Source organism: Pantherophis guttatus, chromosome 4 (genome assembly GCF_059756535.1).
Source record: "Pantherophis guttatus breed Tessera chromosome 4, ASM5975653v1, whole genome shotgun sequence".
In the NCBI taxonomy this organism is placed as follows: Eukaryota; Metazoa; Chordata; class Lepidosauria; order Squamata; family Colubridae; genus Pantherophis; species Pantherophis guttatus.
This window is the reverse complement of record NC_142066.1, coordinates 43,965,049-43,982,773: the sequence shown is the minus strand read 5'-3', so window position 1 is coordinate 43,982,773 and position 17,725 is coordinate 43,965,049. Positions and strand designations below refer to the sequence as shown.

At 40.3% G+C, this 17,725-nt stretch overlaps 1 protein-coding gene across 3 annotated transcripts in view; it reads right to left on the bottom strand.

Moving 5' to 3' along the window:
• The window catches only part of PPP1R9B (protein phosphatase 1 regulatory subunit 9B), a 79,762-nt gene extending 62,407 nt beyond the window's left edge, over positions 1–17,355 (bottom strand). For 2 of the 3 annotated variants that reach the window (XR_004591079.3, XM_034415448.2), the window contains exon 1: positions 14,936–17,355. Coding sequence is in view for 2 of the 3 variants with exons in the window: in XM_034415448.2 (XP_034271339.1) it covers positions 14,936–16,375 (1,440 nt within the window). In the remaining variant the exon portion in view is untranslated. The remainder of the gene's footprint in view (positions 1–14,935) is intronic. The other variant, XM_034415449.3, reaches the window with a different exon arrangement.
• Positions 17,356–17,725: the final 370 nt, after the last annotated feature.

Sequence of the window (17,725 nt, the reverse complement as noted above, 5' to 3'; positions counted from 1 at the left end):
CCATAATACTAAAGCTTCAGTTCCCAATAACAGTGATTAGCAGATGATTTCAGTTAGACAATCCATGGCATTGCTTGCTGTGGGATGCAATAACAGCCACTAGGTCAAATATTTTTTGAAAAGTAATTAGATTCATCAGACCGCCAGTGGCAATTACATGCAGTGGCTATATGCAATCCCTGAATTAATGGGGAGAGTTAGATTGCTTTCACACTAACGTTGAAGGCTTCCTGGATGCACATTTTTAGTCACTATGGGAAGGAAAATGGTTTTTGGGTCTAAGCAGCAGAACAGTTATCAGAAGTATTTCTTCCCTTTTTCTCATGACCTGCTCACTAAACTAGAAATACACATTATGCTGGAATTCAATACCCTATTTCCAAAACAATAGGGCCTGTAAGCATTATGTCTGGAAATGATGGGCATTTAGTCCGATACATATGGAGGGCATGAGGGTAGGGAACATTGCTTTGATAGACTTTTATGCAGAGAGCACCAGCAGTAAGATATTACATATCTATATATCATTAATACAAATATATTTCAAAGACCAGTTCTTAATTTTGGTTTGCTGTGTAATAGCAAATCACGCTATGGCAATTCAAATATCAGGCTAAAACCATTCGGGTTATCCTCTGTGACAGTGTTTCTCAATCTTGACAACTTTAAGATGTGTGGACTCCAACTCTCAGAATTCCCCAGCCAGCATTGTTGTCGCTCTGGCTTGATGTGACATTTGTACTGATTTGAGTCTAGTTGTTATGAAGAGTTTTTTTCTCAATCTCCAGATATATACAATAGCTCACAAAATTAGTGAAACTTGCCTATGAACACAAATGTGTTTAAGAAACAAAATAATAGAAAATGTTATTCACTTACCTATGTACTAACATACTCTGGAGTTCAACACATATCCCCATAACATATCAAATATCCCTATTGTTACTTTTCTTTTGGCTGCAGAAATAATAGGAAAGCTTGACAAAACTCAAAACATGGCATTCTATGTTTTAATTGTTTTTAAAGGGATGGTCTCATAATTGTTTCCCTTCCTCTGATGTCCATCTCATGTTCAGGAACAAAACTGAACAGATGGCTTTTCAGCCAGCAAATAGAAGCTACTAACCAAAGGGATAAAGCAGGCTATCTCTTAAAGGAGGGGGTGGGAAAGGATTATAACAGCAGGGGTTAAAGACAGAAGACAGTAACATCACTCAAAAGACCCTATGGCTCAAAGATTAAGTTCCCATGTACCTGTTGTTCCAGACATTAGAGAGCCAAGGCAAATTTCTTCCCTAAAATTATTATCTGGATTCTCATTTGTAAAACCCGCAGGTGAATATTCTCTGGCTATTTTCGAAATAGACAAATTGTATTTGATATCCCAATTTATTTGCTTTTACAGGTTGCTCTCATGCTAGTTGCTATCTCTCCTGGCACTGATCATTAAAATGGAGGATTATTTGGGTATTTAACTATATCAATCTTACTAATAACTGATGTGTAGGTGGCTTTTTAAAATGTTCTATTTCGGGGAATGCTTTCAAGTTTGGCTCCTCTGACAAGGAACTTCTGCCACCTATTAGGCTGGTGCTAGCATATACAATATTTGGGCGCCTGATAGGGTTCCATGGTTACCCAAGATCTATAAACCATTTAATATTTCTTTAAAAGGCTTCAAATGTTTATTTCTCACAATGTTCCAAACACACATTTTAAAATGTGAGGAAATATTAAAGTGAGGTTTTGAGCTGCTTCAATGATACGAGCCCTGTGGCTGGATGGCTCATTAGGTGGCACTCTTCCAAATTCTTTTCCCAAGTTGAAGCTGTTCCCGCACATTAAAGAGTCATTGTTTTAAAATCCACTGTATCTGTGACTCATTGCAAGCTAAATACACAGGCAACCCTGACATGTCATACTATAGAGATTTTTTTTTCCAGTTTAGAAAAGCTAATCTACCATTTCTGTTGTCTCTTTTGGTGAAAAAAAAATCCTAAAATAGCCAGGCTTCCCCAGGTGGCCAGGTGAAAACTACTGATAACACATTTTGCTGTTTAGATTGTTAGTGAGAACAAGATTTCATACTCAATGGAATTTAATTGTTTTAAAACAATTTTAGAATCAAATAATGTTTGATGTCTATTATACTACAGTAATCAGAATTTGACAGAATTTAATGCAAAGATGGCAAATCTGTGATTCTTCCCATGTAGTTAAACTGGATTTTGCTGCATTTTCCACCACTGGAAATTCTGGGCTTGACTACTGGGAGTTGGATTTCCCCAACTTCTGAAAAGCTATAGGTTGCTGAATTTTGATTTAACAGATGACTGAATTTGAAGCTTGCTGAAACAGTGTAAAAATAAGTAATTCAAGTCTTAAAATACAAGATATTTTTCTACCATAAAACCTTCCGCTGAACATTTCCAGACAGAGCAAGTTTGGAAAGCTTGAGTATATTTATTTTATCTCTAAATGTGAGATTTTCTGATGGGATCTGGACAGATCAAAAGGAAGCTCATTTCTAAGAAGATACAGGCATGTTAAAGCATAGTCCTTTCCTTCTCTTGAGAAAGCCCGTTTTGATTTCTAGTGAAGTTTTGATGGCAGCTTACAGCTTCACAGTCCTGAAATTTTGTGCAGGCTTAAGGGCACCTTTTTTGTGTGTATTAGTCTTAAGCCTGCCTAAAGCTATCTGGAGCAGACTGATGCACATTAAGGATTATTGTACTGGGAAATCCACTCCAAACAGGGATGGCCAAAGAGATTGGCCTTGCATAGAAAACCCTCAACTACATTAATTTCAAGTAGGTTCCTATTTATTAACTTGTTATCACCACTGGGAAATCACAACTTCATGTAGTCTTAGAAATAAAGCCAGGTCAACAGAAAGTCAGACAGAAAGATGAATAGCTTGTTAGCTTGTTAATTTTTTTTGGGTACTACTTTCATATGATTTGAATGGAAGGTCCTTCTCTAAGCTAAATTTAGAGAGGCACTGTAGACTGAATGTAGAATATATTTTCCTACAGGATGTTTTTTTCCCAAACCCAGTTAGGGAAGAAAAACCTATAACCTGGATAAATTGGATCAGGGTCAATCATGGTGAGTTAGACTCAGCCAGTGCCCAGATGCAGCATTAGGCCACTTCCTATGCTCTTAAGATCAGTTTTTCAAATTCCTGGCAGAAGACAGCCAGTTCATGTAGTGGTTAAGACAACAGGCTAGAAACCACCATAGACATAAAATCCGGCTGAGTGACTTTGGGCCAGTCACTCTTTCTCAGCTCAACATACCTTACAGGGCTGTTGTGGGGGAAATAAGTGGAGGAAGGAGTATTGGGTATGTTCTCCACCTTGAGTTATTTATAAAAAAGTAATAAAGATGGGATAAAAATCTAAAGAAAAGCTGTTTCACATTCATTTGAAATGCCACTTTCTTTTAGGCAGTTCCAATGCATGAATGTCTGCCTCACAACATCTTCTACTATTGTTTTGTATTGTATGTACGGTATATCATCTCAGGATTAAATCATCTTGGGAACCGCAAGCCTCAAAATTCCAAGTCAACACTGCAGCTTGGAAGGTACCAAACCAGAAAAAGATAAACTTTACTAAATTTAGGCAAGACCACACCATTAATCCAAACCTCAGTAATTGAACAATATCAGTCACTGAATGATTTTGGATTCTGGATTCTTAAATGATATTGGTAACCAGCTTTATAGAATCATTTACTTCATCTGTGAAAAGTAACATGGGACATCAAGAAATGGAACATATGAAGAAAGTAGTTATTATATATGCAAGGACACTGATGAGTGAAGGTAACCTTGCTTTCATAGCACAAGGTATTTTTTTCTTCAATAGAGTTTTGTTTAGAAAACAAACACAGATAAAACACTGAATTTTAAAAATGTAAGTCCAGAGTTACAAGTACAGAAGGATCAGCCTCCTGGTGAATATAAACCAAATCAAACAAAATCTCATAGGATATCCCATGAAATAGCATCATACTGTACCATCAAACTGGCAGATATTTTGGCTGGAACAAGCTAAGGTACGCCCCGACTTACACTTATTTGTTTAATATCCATTCCAAGTTTTGTTTTGTTTTTAAATTTGATTTATATGCCGCCCTTCTCCGGAGACTCAGGGCGTCTTACAATGTGTTAAGCAAAAGTTATGATAGTGTTGAAAAAAGTGATTTATGATTGGTCCCCACACTTACAATTGTCATAGCGTTTCATGGTCACATGATCAAAATTTGGTTGTTTGGAACCTGGCATTTATTTACAATGATTGCCATGTCCAGGATCACATGATCCCATTTATAAACTTCCCAGAGGACTTACAAGTATAATTAATGGGAGAAGCCAAATTCTCTTAACAACTGATATTTTAAAAATCATAAAATCGAGTATGACTCACAACAAACACATCACTTAGCAATGGAACTTCCAGTACCAATTCACAAATTGATGTTGAGGCCTATTTGTATAGTGAATTTTGTTCAGATTATACTTGAAGACAGGGATTCCCAATCTTTTTTGTTTGTTTGTTTGTGATCTCCTGAACCTCATTTACTTCTGCGACCTCCATCATAATCACTGTTAGCTAAAAAAATATGTACTTTATTATCAATAATGCTTATTAATCCAAAGTGTATCATATAAAGACCATGCCCCACTAGAAAAACGCCATGGCCCCTGAAGTGGGGAGGCATATGGCCCATGTTAAGAATCACTGCTCTAAGATATGGATGGCCAATTTGCAACCAGTTAGCTCCAGGCAGCGATTACACTTTCTTTAATGAAAAAAGAATTTGGCCTAATTTCAAAAGCATTCTGAAACTAATGATTCTAATTTCTGCCTTTATTTTTTTTAACAGTCCAGTATGTAGAAAGAGAATGAGAGAGAAGGAGAGAGAGAGAAAGAGAGAGAGAGAGAGAGAGAGAGAGAGAGAGAGAGAGAGAGAGAGAGAGAGAGAGAGAGAAACAAGATACCTGGAAAAGAAAATTAATGCCCTCATCTACTTCTGGCTCTGGTCCCCTCAGTATCCTTCAGTTCTGCCAACCATTGGAATGCATCCCTTAACTGATTGTACCCTGAACAAAAAAAGAAAAAAGATCCCTGCACTGGGATGGCAGAAACTGTTTGGGCTCTACTAATAGAATGACGTACAATTCTGCAAACGAGTTTAATGCAGACTTTTCCTACTGCCATACTATTATCCTGGCTGATGAAACCATGCCAGCGTAATACATAGTGGGTTCTGTTATAAAGTATTATTTCAGTTCTTGTGAGAGAAAACCTTTTAAGCTTTTTTTGGTGGGTCAGAGCTGGAGGAGTAGAGGTCAATGTAACTGCTTTTAATTTTTTATGAGAGTAAATGATAAAGTCTTTTGGTGTATGAAAAAGTAACTAAGGGGACATATGCTAGTCACAGAAGTGGGGGAAACTGAAGCAGTGAAAACAGTAAAAAAAATTGGAGGTAGAATCTGAAATCACATATAGAAAGGACCAAAGGACCACATATTTCTAAACAGCTTGTTACCATTCTCCTATTAAGAATGTGGTTCAGAAATCTACACTATTGTATTGTAATGGTGAAAGGGCATATCCTGGGATATGCTAGACAATAATGCCATCTGAAAAGAAGAATAAAAAAAAACAATGGTCTTGTCTCATAAAAAAGATTTGTGGCATACATTTTCACAAACTTATCTAAGGGCCAAAAATAGCTTTCCATTATACTACAATATATTTTGCTTTAATAGAAAACATTAATACAGCCAACACTCAGGTATAAAATCTGACTAGTTCAAAATTTCTCCTCTCTCTCTCTCTGTGATGTGTGTTCTCTGATATATTCATATATATTGTACGCTATTCTCTTGCAACGAGCTCCCATTAAAAGTTTTAATCCTCTGCTGCCTTATTTTTACTTGTATTTTAGCAGATTCAAGTAGAATCTCCTTCTGACCATTGATTGAGATGTCCTCCAAACAAAATAGAATACCCTGCAACATCGGTATCTGTTCTCCCATCAACAATCTGGCACTACCAAGATGGAGTACTAGACGTCAGAGTGGACTGCTCCATTTTCTACTCTATATGGCAAGTCCCATTTTTAAAACATTCCTCTATGATATAAAGGGAGAAAAAAATCCACATGGAATAATATATCTAAGGTTTGGCATCTTCTTAATATAATATTCTAGATATCAGAGTATTTCCAGGATTTCAGGAATCATGATATTTTGCAAAATCTTTTGTGAAAATGCCAATATCTTGCAAGTTGCAAGATTCAGCAGTTTTGTGAAATTTCAATCATTTAGAAATTAGGACAATGGCTCCAGGTTGCTCACTCACTTAAATAATTAGCCAGTGTGGTGTAATGATTGGGTTTTGATAGAGTTACTCTACTGTAATATGAAATTCCTTGGCAGGCCTTAGGCAAGAACAAGGGCCCGTCTGCCCAGCTTTTTCTTACCATGGTGTCCAACCTAATTACCAATATCCTATGACACTTTAGAAGCAGACCATGAATGAATAGCTATCTTCTCACTAAAATATCCCAGCAACTGGTATCTAAATGCATACTTGAAGACACACACACAAAGTCTGTATGTGTATGCATGCATCAACTAGTCCTCCTTTAAAGCCATTTCAGCAGCCAACTTATGGTATTTATGCCAGTCTATAATCATAAAAAAGATTGTTTGACCGGTTAAAATAGCAAATTTCACAACTTAACTAAAATAGCATAACAGGTCTGTCCAACAAAAACAAAATCAAATTCCATAGTCAGATAATGCTTTTATTAGGACCAACCAAAGTGACATAGAAGAATGTAGTGTGTAGCTAGATCTTGCTTACCAAATACTTTATTTAGTCATCATTTGAGTCTATAATACCTAAATCCTCGTATTTATGACTATCACAAATTGCACAGTGACAGATTGCTATTTGGGCGCTTTGTAATTGTTGCTCATTTATAATTGTCACAACATCATGTGACCATGTGATTGTCATTTGTATGTTTCACCAATGATTTGCAACACAGAGTTAACAGAAAAAGTGGAAATAAAATCGTAAGTGCAGTCATGTAGTATTTTTGCTAGCAACCATAATAATTTGCTTAGCAACCAAAAGTGAAAGGATGTTATAACTCCATTGCAGTCATGTGATTTTCTGCTTAGGAATTGCGCCCTGAGCAACAAATTGTTAAGCAAGGACTACCTATATTTGGGTTCAAGGCCTCTAAATGTTTCCATCAGTTAAATATTGCAAAAAGTCTAAAATCGGAGGAAAAACAAGGACACCCAAATTTAGTTTCAAGTTGAGAGTTCTAAACAATGCATTTCTTTGTGATAGGTGAACACAATATGAAGTTTCACCTAGAATTCAAAAACAAAAATAATAGTGACTCTTCCTATGTCAGGAGTGAAATCACAAAAGTAATAAGTGTCCATTCTATCCTGGATTCCATCCTACCTTCACTGAATGTTCCAGGTAGGTATAGGAGTATTATCTCCTTATATTTTCTGTACATTGTGCATCCATTTACATTTATGCATCAAATCGCTGTCTTCCTTGCCTTTTTTTTTTGAACCAAGAAAGACCAAACATTATAAGTATTACTTCTTGGAAGAATTCTTTCAGCTTCTTATCATTACCATTATACTTCAACCCAAATTTTAATCAGAAATGAAAATCCATGCATTTAGCACACCCCAAATGATCACTAGATTGACTACAATGCTACATACAGCAATTTTCTTCTGTCAAATGTGTCATAAAATGTATTTGTTTTTTCATTTTAATTGACTCTCAAATATGGTAGTCCTCGACTTATGACCATAGCTGAGCCCAAAATGTCCATTACTATGCAAGACAGTTCTTACCCATTCTTCCCCAGGCACAGAGTTAAGTGAATTACTGCACTTATTAATTTTGTAACACGATTGTTAATTGGCTTCCCTATTGATTTTGCTCATCAGAAGGTCGCAAAAGGTAATCACATGACCATGGGACACCACAATCCATCATAAATTCATGCCACTTGCCACATGCCTGAATTTTAATCACATGCCCATGGCGATGCTGCAATGGTCATAAATGTGAAAATAGTCATAAGTTCCTTTTTTAATGCCAAACAGTAACTTCAAACAGTCCTAAACGAATGGTTGTAAGTCAAGGACTCCCTGGGCAGGGAGCAAGTTTCTCTTTTGATATGGAATTAATGCTAGCCTATGATTTTAATAGGCCTTTACATGGTTTTAATTTATAAACCAGTCCTGACAGCAGTGGGGTACTGATATAAAAGGATTAAGTAATCCCATCTTTAATGGACAAGATGTTGCATTAGGAGTAGAGAGATATCAGTTCAAATCCATTTTCAGCTTTAGGCCATCCATTAGCTACATTCACACGTTTAACTAGGTTCATTAAGACCTAGTAGTGCACCCACATAATATGTTCTTTTTTGTGTGGCTCAGCTCAACATATTGTTCAATCCAACTGTAGTCAATTGGATTAAGTCTGAATGACTGAATTGACCAATGTAAGCATGTTGTATAAATTCTCTCTTTGCCACACCTATCCCATGGGGCAGTTGTGGGGGAAGAAAACACTACTATGTACACCACTTTGAGTTCCTGGAGAAAGATGGATATAAATTTAATAAAAATGAATAAATAGGAACAGCTATTCTTTTTCAAATTCTAACTTTGTTTATGTAGTAAATAAACTCATACTTTGCTTGATAATAGTTGATAATATTCCTTCCATCCATACTGCACTATCCACATTTCCCCGCCCACTGAGTGGGAATTCATTTGGTTCATGCTAGGACTGCATTTCCTGGAGATACGTCTTTTCATTCCTTGTTGATACCTGTGAGAGTAACAGAATTTGTCCATGATTCACAGGTAGGTTATGGCATGGTAATCTTTTTTTTTTAATTAGTTCAGGATTGCTTGTGGTCCTAATATCAGTGAAGTTTGCAGTATTTGGACTGCAGCATTTGACTCAAGCCACATATGTCCAGTAGAGTTCATGCACAATTGTGCACTTTTACTTCAGAAATCCATTGGACTGCCAGTTTGAATTTAAGTTTCTCTCCGCCAGCATAATCTTTCCCCTAGTTATAATAAACAATAGATTTCCCATATACTTAGGATTCTCTCCCCTTTTGAGCTGATATATTTGTAGAATTCAATGCCAAAAATGCCATAAGGATGGGCAGCATCTTAGATGGCTTGAAAAGGCATGTAAGAAATTTGTAACTAGAATCATCATATGCAGTAGCAATGTATATTTATACATATGGCTGGTGAAGCCACGTAACAGTAAAAATAATACTTCATCCATTACCGTAACTGGAACTAGAGTTTCTGGGCTAAGTGAGTCATGCCCAATTTTATGACCCTTTTGCCACTACTGTTAAGAGAATCACTGTAGCTGCTAAGTCCTGATCATAATTTGGTCATTAAGCAAATCTGGCTTCTCCCATTGACCCGGTTTATTGGAAGCCAGTTGAGAAGTCACAAATGGCAATCACAGACCCCAGGTTACTGCAACATCATAAATGTATGCTGGTTGACAAGCACCCAAATTTTGATCACATAACTATGAGAATGCTGCAAAGTAATAAATGTGAGAACTGATCGTAAGTCACTTTTTTCAGTGCCATTGTAACTTCAAATGGCTGCTAAATGAATGGCTGTAAGTTGTGGACTTGTATTACCTGTATGCTTTATTTCGTAGCAGCCTCTAGACCAGGGGTGTCAAACTCAATTTCATTGAGGGCCATATCAGGGTTGTGTTTGACCTCAGAGGGCTGGCGGGGGGGTGGGGGAGCATGGGGTTGCCATGGTGGGCATGACACCCTCCCTCACTATCATTATAATCTCCTTCCTTCTTTCCTTTTCTTCTTTTTCCTTCCGTCTTCATTCTCTTTTCTTCTTCCTTCCCCTCTTTCCTTCTTTTTCCTTCCTTGCTCTCTTCCCATCTTTCCTTCCCTTCTTTTTCTTTTTCTTTCCTCTTTCCCTTTCCTGTCCCTTCTTGGATGATCAAATGCAAAAGAGGAGACATTTCTCCTTTTGTTTCATTTTTAGTTTGTTTTGATGGTCCTCTGCCAGCAAAAATGCATGGCCCACCCGAGCTCCATTTTCACTAGCAGAGGTATCGCATGTCAGTCCTTTGCTGTTTCCAGGCCGGCCCCACGGGCCAGATCTAAGCACCCCATGGGGCAGATCCGGCCCCCAGGCCTTGAGTTTGACACCCCAGCTCTGGGCAGTCACTATGGTAAACAAGGGGCTATGCATGATTTGTTCTGAATCAACGGCATTTTTTTTATATTCTTGTACTGCACTCTAAATTCTACTCCATGCAGATTGTCCGAATTAAACTATATCTTGGGTGAGATTACATAGTTCTTTATATACACTATATGCTAACCTCCGATTTAAAGTAAATGGCAAGTGAAGGAAAGGTGAAAGGGAGCAATAGTCAGTGAGTCCTCTTCCCCTAGGGTCTGTCCTTGTAACCTAGAATTGATGCTAAATGTTAGACAGTAGCTGGCAAATGGAGCATGAAAGGCTGCCACTCTTATTATAGGGCTGGCCTTTGATTTCACATATCACGATTCAGTTCCATAGGATTTGGGTCATATGTAATGGAGATTGGCAAATACCCCTGACCGCTTTACCTAGAATGAAAAGGAAGAGGGATGGAACAATGTTTTCCAATATACCTGAAGGATGTGTGCTTGAACACTGCTTTCTGCTCTGATAACTTGCTGCCACCTACAACAATCTGCCAGTTGAGATGGTTGCATCACCCTCCCCAATGCTATTGAAACAAATAGAAGGCAGAATACACACTGACTGAATATGTGAGAGATAGGACAACTACTAACCTTGTCCTCAAATTCTCCTTATGCTCACATTTAGCTGCATGGCAGAAACATTCTAACATCATCAAGTGTTTGGATGAGCACAGAACAGAACAAAGAACATGCTAGCATTCTAAGAGTTTGGGATCACATACTTTTTTTCTGAGCTAGACTTCTCCATGTAGCAAAGTCCATCCATAAACAGACCGACCTGCATGAATATGAGCCACGGTGGTGCAGTGGTTAGAGTGCAGTACTGCAGGCTACTTCTGCTGACTGTCGGCTGCCTGCAATTTGGCAGTTCAAATCTCACCAGGCTCAAGGTTAACTCAGCCTTCCATCCTTCCGAGGTGGGTAAAATGAGGACCTAGATTGTTGGGGGCAATATGCCGGCTCTGTAAACTGCTTAAAGAGGCCTGTAAAGCACTGTAAAGTGGTATATAAGTCTAAGTCTGTGATGGTGAACTATGGCATACGTGCCAGAGGTGGCACACAGAGCCCTCTCTGTGGGCACGTGCACCATTGCCAGCTGGTCTTCAGATTTCCGGTGTGTATTTGCACGCCAGCTAGCTGGTCTTTGCATGGGTCGGAGTGCTGGAAACCTGAAGATCAGATGGCCAGTATGCATCAGAAACCCGAAGATTAGATGGCTGGTGCATGCATGTGCGCTAGCCAGCTGGTCTTTGGGTTTCTGGCACACGCATGTGCACACGTATATTCTGGTTTGCGCACTCGGTGCCAAAAAGGTTCACCATCACTGGTCTAAGTGCTATTGCTATACAGCAAGAGTGGATCAAGGACCAGCATATTTGACAATCCAAGATACTCGCCTAAGAGAAATGCTCATAGAACTGTGGGATATAAGAGTTGAAGTCTACTAAATTGGTGGCCATCTAGCTCCAGCTTAAGAACCTCCAATGGGCAATGACAGGAGACCATCATTATTCAAGATAGGCTGTTTCACTTCTTTAACAGCTTTAATCATGAGGAAATTCTTCCTAATACCCAGTCTGAACTCTTTAATTTTGGTCTGTTGGTCTCTATTTTATTCTCAGTTTCAGTAAAGAATTGGGCAATTTCTACCTGGATGTGAATGTCTTTCAAATATTTATAAACTGCTCCGTATCTCCCTTTAATTTTCTTTTTTACGAACTAGTATTACGAACTAGTATTACGAACTAATTTTACGAACTAGTATTTTGCAAACTTGTGATAGCACAAACAAATAAAACTTCTAATGTAGGGTCTCTTAATATAATTTGGAAAAATTCTTTCCAACCTCCAATATTTTACATGCTTAACGTCACAACCTTCCAGAGTCACTACAGAAAGAACACACATCACCAAGCAACCTGGTGATGGCAGTCCTCAGTTTTCTACAGCAAAGGTCGCTAAAAGTTTTGTGCTGTTTGGAATACTTGTCCATTCACAAAATGGCTGTAACGGAAGAACATAACCAGTTATAAAGCACTGATTTACATGCATGTTACTTACCATCTCTCTACCCACCTCATGCAAAATGCTCCCACCTATGCCCGATTTCATTTTTTGTATACAAGGAGATATATCCCTAAGTAATGAAATACATCAAACCCTTATAAAATCTAGATACATTTTTGAAATTAAGATTATACTGATGTTGGATAAGGATACTTTCTTTGCTTTGCAGTATGCCAACTTTCCATTTTTTTAAAAAAAATCTTACTTTAAAAATTATATGTAATTTAATGTAAGTTATTGGAGCTGTGAATGGGTGCCAAGAAAGATGTATTCTGAAACTAAAGATCACAGTGGCCAGCTTTTATTGTTCAAACGTGTTGAACTACAACTGCTCAACCTTCTTGACTAATAGGCTCACATATGGAATCCATTTTTGTTGTTCTGAATCCCCTGGAAACTTGAATGGATTTATTGTTCACAAAAGCTTGCCTGTCAGAAATGTCCCTTCTTCCATGACATTCACCAAACAATAAACAACAAACCATCTTCCAAAGATCCAATATTTATGCCACCATTTATGACTTTTTCAGGGTGCATCTAAGCTTATACTGACAAGAGGCAAGTTACCTTTGATAAGTGAAGTACTTATCCATGCCCATTTCTAACTTGCAGAAACAACTCACAACTCCCAGATTCTTATCTATGGCTTCTATATATATTGTTCAGATTGTGCTAACCTATGGCATGTTTTAATAATGGTGCCATAATACCCTAGTTCACATAGTGTCTGGATTAATAAATTACATTTTGATTTGTTACTGGATTCACATAATATGCTAGACTAGGCCAATATGATGTTGGGTAACTGGTATTTCAGCATGTTTTGGGAACCCAAACATCATTTTAGTATATTATATGAGTTAGACCATCCACAATGAGCCAGCATAGTTTATTTGGGCACTACATGTTGTAGACATTTGTATTGCATTAACCTGGGATTACAAATTGTAAATCATGATTTACAAATTACAGTCACTCAGTTCATCATACTGAGCTGAAACCAAACAAACCTTATTATGGCCTCCTGCATGTATAAACCTGAGCAATCTCATCTTAGATTTCATCGTAAATTATATCCCTGCATGTACTATTTTTTATCTGGATGGGAGTCCATTTTTCTCTCAATTCAACTGCCTTTTCCTGTGTAAAAGCAAAAGCCCACCCATCTGTGATCTACCTTGGCAAAATGTGTCAAATGAAACCCAGTTCAATCTGGGAAATTATGCCTGGTATGCCTTTTATTCTTCCAATTTGTTTGGCATGGGGTGGGAACGTAGCTAATCAAAGAGTCCAAAGGGGAAGGGAGGGGGGATAAACAGATTGCAATGGTGCATGTTCCTTGATTTGTGTCAGTGACTTAATCTGAGAGAGAGAGGGGAGGGGAGAAAAAGCAGGAGAGGGAGAGAGGGAGGGAAATGCACAGCCCCAACTCAGTAGATGAAATGTGAGAAACTGAGATTTCACATCAAATGTGTTATTCTTACTACCAGCAGCTTGCTGCAAACGGGTCCATTTATATACCTTCCCTACTTTAATGTTTCATAAAAGCCATGCTTTGCAAAAAAAAGAAGATGAAGAACTGTATTTGTCTTCCCATTCTCCTTTGTAAAATCAAGTCTCTTCAGCATCTCTAAATCTGTTGGATTGTCAAACAAGAAAATGCTGTTTGAAGTCACCATCCCTTCCCTGCTTCTCCTATTCCTGGTTTTTGCACATAAAACAGAGGGGGAAAAACATTGGTGAGATCCATGATGGCACTTTCAATCATGACATTGGTACAATTTTTCTAAAATCACCTTTGTTGATATATAACCTACAAAGGCAATTCACTAATTCAATGAACTCAAGTGAAAGGCTAATCCTATCAAAAGTATCCCTGTTCCATTACCTCTAAGATAGAAGAGTTTTACTACATTCCCTCTTCAAAATTTAAATGTAGAAACAAAAGCCAATATAAACACTTTCCTAACAGGTTTTAATGAATTAAGGGGACATTTGTTTTAAGCATTGAAAAATCAAGGCCTTGCAAGAATAGGCATCAGTGAGGGTCAGGTGAAAGAGTCCTCTTTACCTAAGAGATGGAGGCCTTCCCAAAATTAAGACGTAAACCTATAATTTGGGAGCTATTTCAGATGGAAGATGGAGATTTGCACATCTGAAGGATACTCCCTGCAAAATCTCCCTTGCACAAACTTCCCCATCTAGAGTGCACCAGGGAGAATCTGTGGTTTTAAAATGTCTTCTGGATAGGCTAGTTCCTTACATACAGAGAACTGTATTTAATGAATGAATAGCAATTCTATATGAAAAAGAAGTCTTCCCAATTATCCTTACTTAGAAATCTTGAACAGGTTTACAGTGGTCAGAACATAGGTTTTTAGTCTCAATTGCTATTTTGTGAAAACTAGGCCCCAGAGCAGATCCTTGGATCTTTCATGTTGATAATAACAACCATGTCCAAGGACCACCAGACTTTCCAGAATCCAGGTGTCTTTTATAGTCACAATAAATACTAGATTCAAAGGCCTACCTGTATTGGGGCTGTGCTGAAGTGGATCTTGCGATTAGGGACAGCCTCATCCTCTTCTGACAGCCCAGGGATCTCGACACAGCTAGATTCCGGTGCATACAGTCCATCACCATCCTCGTCTTCATCCAGCCCACTCCCTCCTGAATCCTCCCCCAGTCCACTGTAGGCACTAATGTCCACCAGGTCAGCCTCAGAGAAGTCCTCCTTCTTAGACTCATCACCTAGGTCATTTTCCTCTGGTCCCTCAGCCTTGGCCACCTCCTCACAGTAAGTGTCTGCCAATGGGCCTGGAGTTTCTAGGTATCTTTCACCACCCAGCTGGCCATTTTCCAAGGCCGCATGCACTGTGACCTCAGCCTGAATCACCTCTGCCCTGAGAAGGTCAGACCCCTTAGAGGCCTTGCTGTTCTCATCTGCCACTGCTGCTGCTGCCACTGCCACCTCAGCTGCCTCAAACTCCTGTTCAGAGTCTCCACTCTCTTCCACTTCCACAGGCTTGATCTTGCGCACTTCTTGGACCTTCTGAGGACGTAGCCCCATGTTGGAGTCCTTATCTCCTGGCTTTGCTGCTACTGACCCACTGGGCACCAGCTTGTTTTGGGTTTTGTCAGTCTCAGGCAACCTTGCTCTCACTTGGAGCGCAGGCCCATCACTATTCCTGGTTTCCACCTTGGCACCTCCTTCTGGAGCCTGGAGGAAAACCCTGGACCTTTTGCTAACAATTTTGGAGTTGAGAGGCCCAACTTTTCCAGGGGCTTTATGGAGGTTATTCCTCAGGTCAGCTTTCTCAAAGACAGCACTGAGTTGGCTTACAGTAGGAGACACAGCCTCTGTGTCTAGCTTGTCCAGGGATTCTGTGCTGCCGTTGAACCTCACCACCACATCCAACTTCCGGTCTTGGAAGCCAGCTCTCTCTTTCCTCAGAAGCAGTTTGTTGGTGGTCTCCTTCTCCTGGAGACTCCTCTCGAAGATCTTCCGTGTCTCCTGGAGCTTGGACAATGGCTTATCTGTTTTAGAGTCAAACCGGCTCACCCTCTCGGATACGCTGGTGCCCAGTTTCAACAACGCACTATGGTCTACATTCTCATTCAGACTGCTGGCCCGGGGCAAGGACAACCGGACCGGCTTCTCCTTCATCTTGGCCAGATCAACTGCTCCCTCCCCTGGTGGAGGCGCAGTGCCCATTTGCAGGAACATATTTTTGATCCGATGGACATTGGACCCATATTTCTTGTTCCTGGCTTTTTTGGCCTCCTCACTGTCAGGTTGGCCCAGGGCATCTTTGGAGGCTTTCAAAGCTTGGATGCCAGCTTCGTAGGCGTTCCGGTGAGGTGAGGCACTCCTCAGGCTGCCTCCAGCCCCATTGCCGCCGGTGGTGCTGCCCCCACTGCCGCTGGTGCCACTGCCGCCAGGAGTATTATGAGACTCAGTCTTCATCATGGTTCACCAAATCTTCTGGTGTCGCTGACACCACATAGCCTCAGGCTTCCTCCACCCCACCCCCCGGGCCACGCTGCCTCCTCTTCCTCCTTCACCTCCAGCAGCCGCAATAGAATCACATCGCGAGAACCCGAAAGGGGCAAGGCGGCACGGCACGCCGCTTCTTCTCTACCAGGCGGCGCTCATTGTGTGTCAAAGGAAAAAATGTGGTCAATCGGCGGCGGCGGCGGCGGCAGCAGCAGCGAGGAGAACCGAATCCAAGGAGCTTCTGACCCACGGCGGTGGCAGCGGGAAGGCAGATCCTCCGGAGGGTCTGGATTAGCTGAGGCCCATTGCAGCCGGCTCGTCGGATGTGTTACACCTCCCCTTCATCTCTCTCCCCCCCCGCCTCCTCCTCCTCCTCCTCTCCCTCCTTGTCGCTTTCGCTCGCTCGCTTTTGCAGCGCGATGACGGAGACCAAACCCTTCTGCAAACGCCACAGCCTGTCGCTCCTTAAAAAAAAAAAAAAAATGTGGAGGGGGGAAGAGAGAGAGAGCAGAAGAGGGGAAATGAAGAGAAAGAGGAGAGGGGGAAAAAAAACCTCTGGGTCTTAAAGTGATCACTCTCCTTGCACCTCCCTCGTTTTCTGCTATGGCAGGAAAGGAAGCACAAAAAAAAAAAAAAAAAAAAGGGCAGCGACGCGTTCTTCCTCTCTTTTTCTCCGCCCCCCCCCCTCCACCAACCCCCCGTTGCTTTCTCTTTACCGAATAAGCGAAAATGAGTCCATCAATCCCAATTGTTAAGAGGAAGGAAGAGAGATGCGGTGGGGAGGGAACCTCGGCTACGCCAGCTTTTGGATTTACTTCGCCGATGAATTATTTAAAAAAAAAAAATAATCATCATCATCATGACAATGTAATCCAATCCCTTCCGCGTGTCGTCTCTTTCACGCCTTACTGGCGTTGTGTGTGTGGTGGGAGGGGGGGCGGTGGGGGGGAGGCGCGGTTTAAGCACTCGTGTCTACGCACACATATGCACCCAGCTCACGTGTCCTTGCTCCAAAATTGGATTAGCCGTGGACGCCCCTTCCCAGACATTGGCCCACCCTGATATTTTCCAGCTCTTTGGGGACAGTGTTATCTCCGAATCGCTGGCGGTGACACTGATGCTGTTGGGGATCCACCTCCATTTTAAGGCTGAGTTGTCTTATTGAATCTGTAGAAGGGGAACACTTTTATCTGACCCTTCCACCCGGCGTGTCTAACCCTTGGCCCATGGGCTTCGGGCAGCCTTGGACAGCTAATAATGTGGCTCCGCAAGATCAGAAACTTAGAATATTATTATGTGATTTGTATACATTAACTATATATT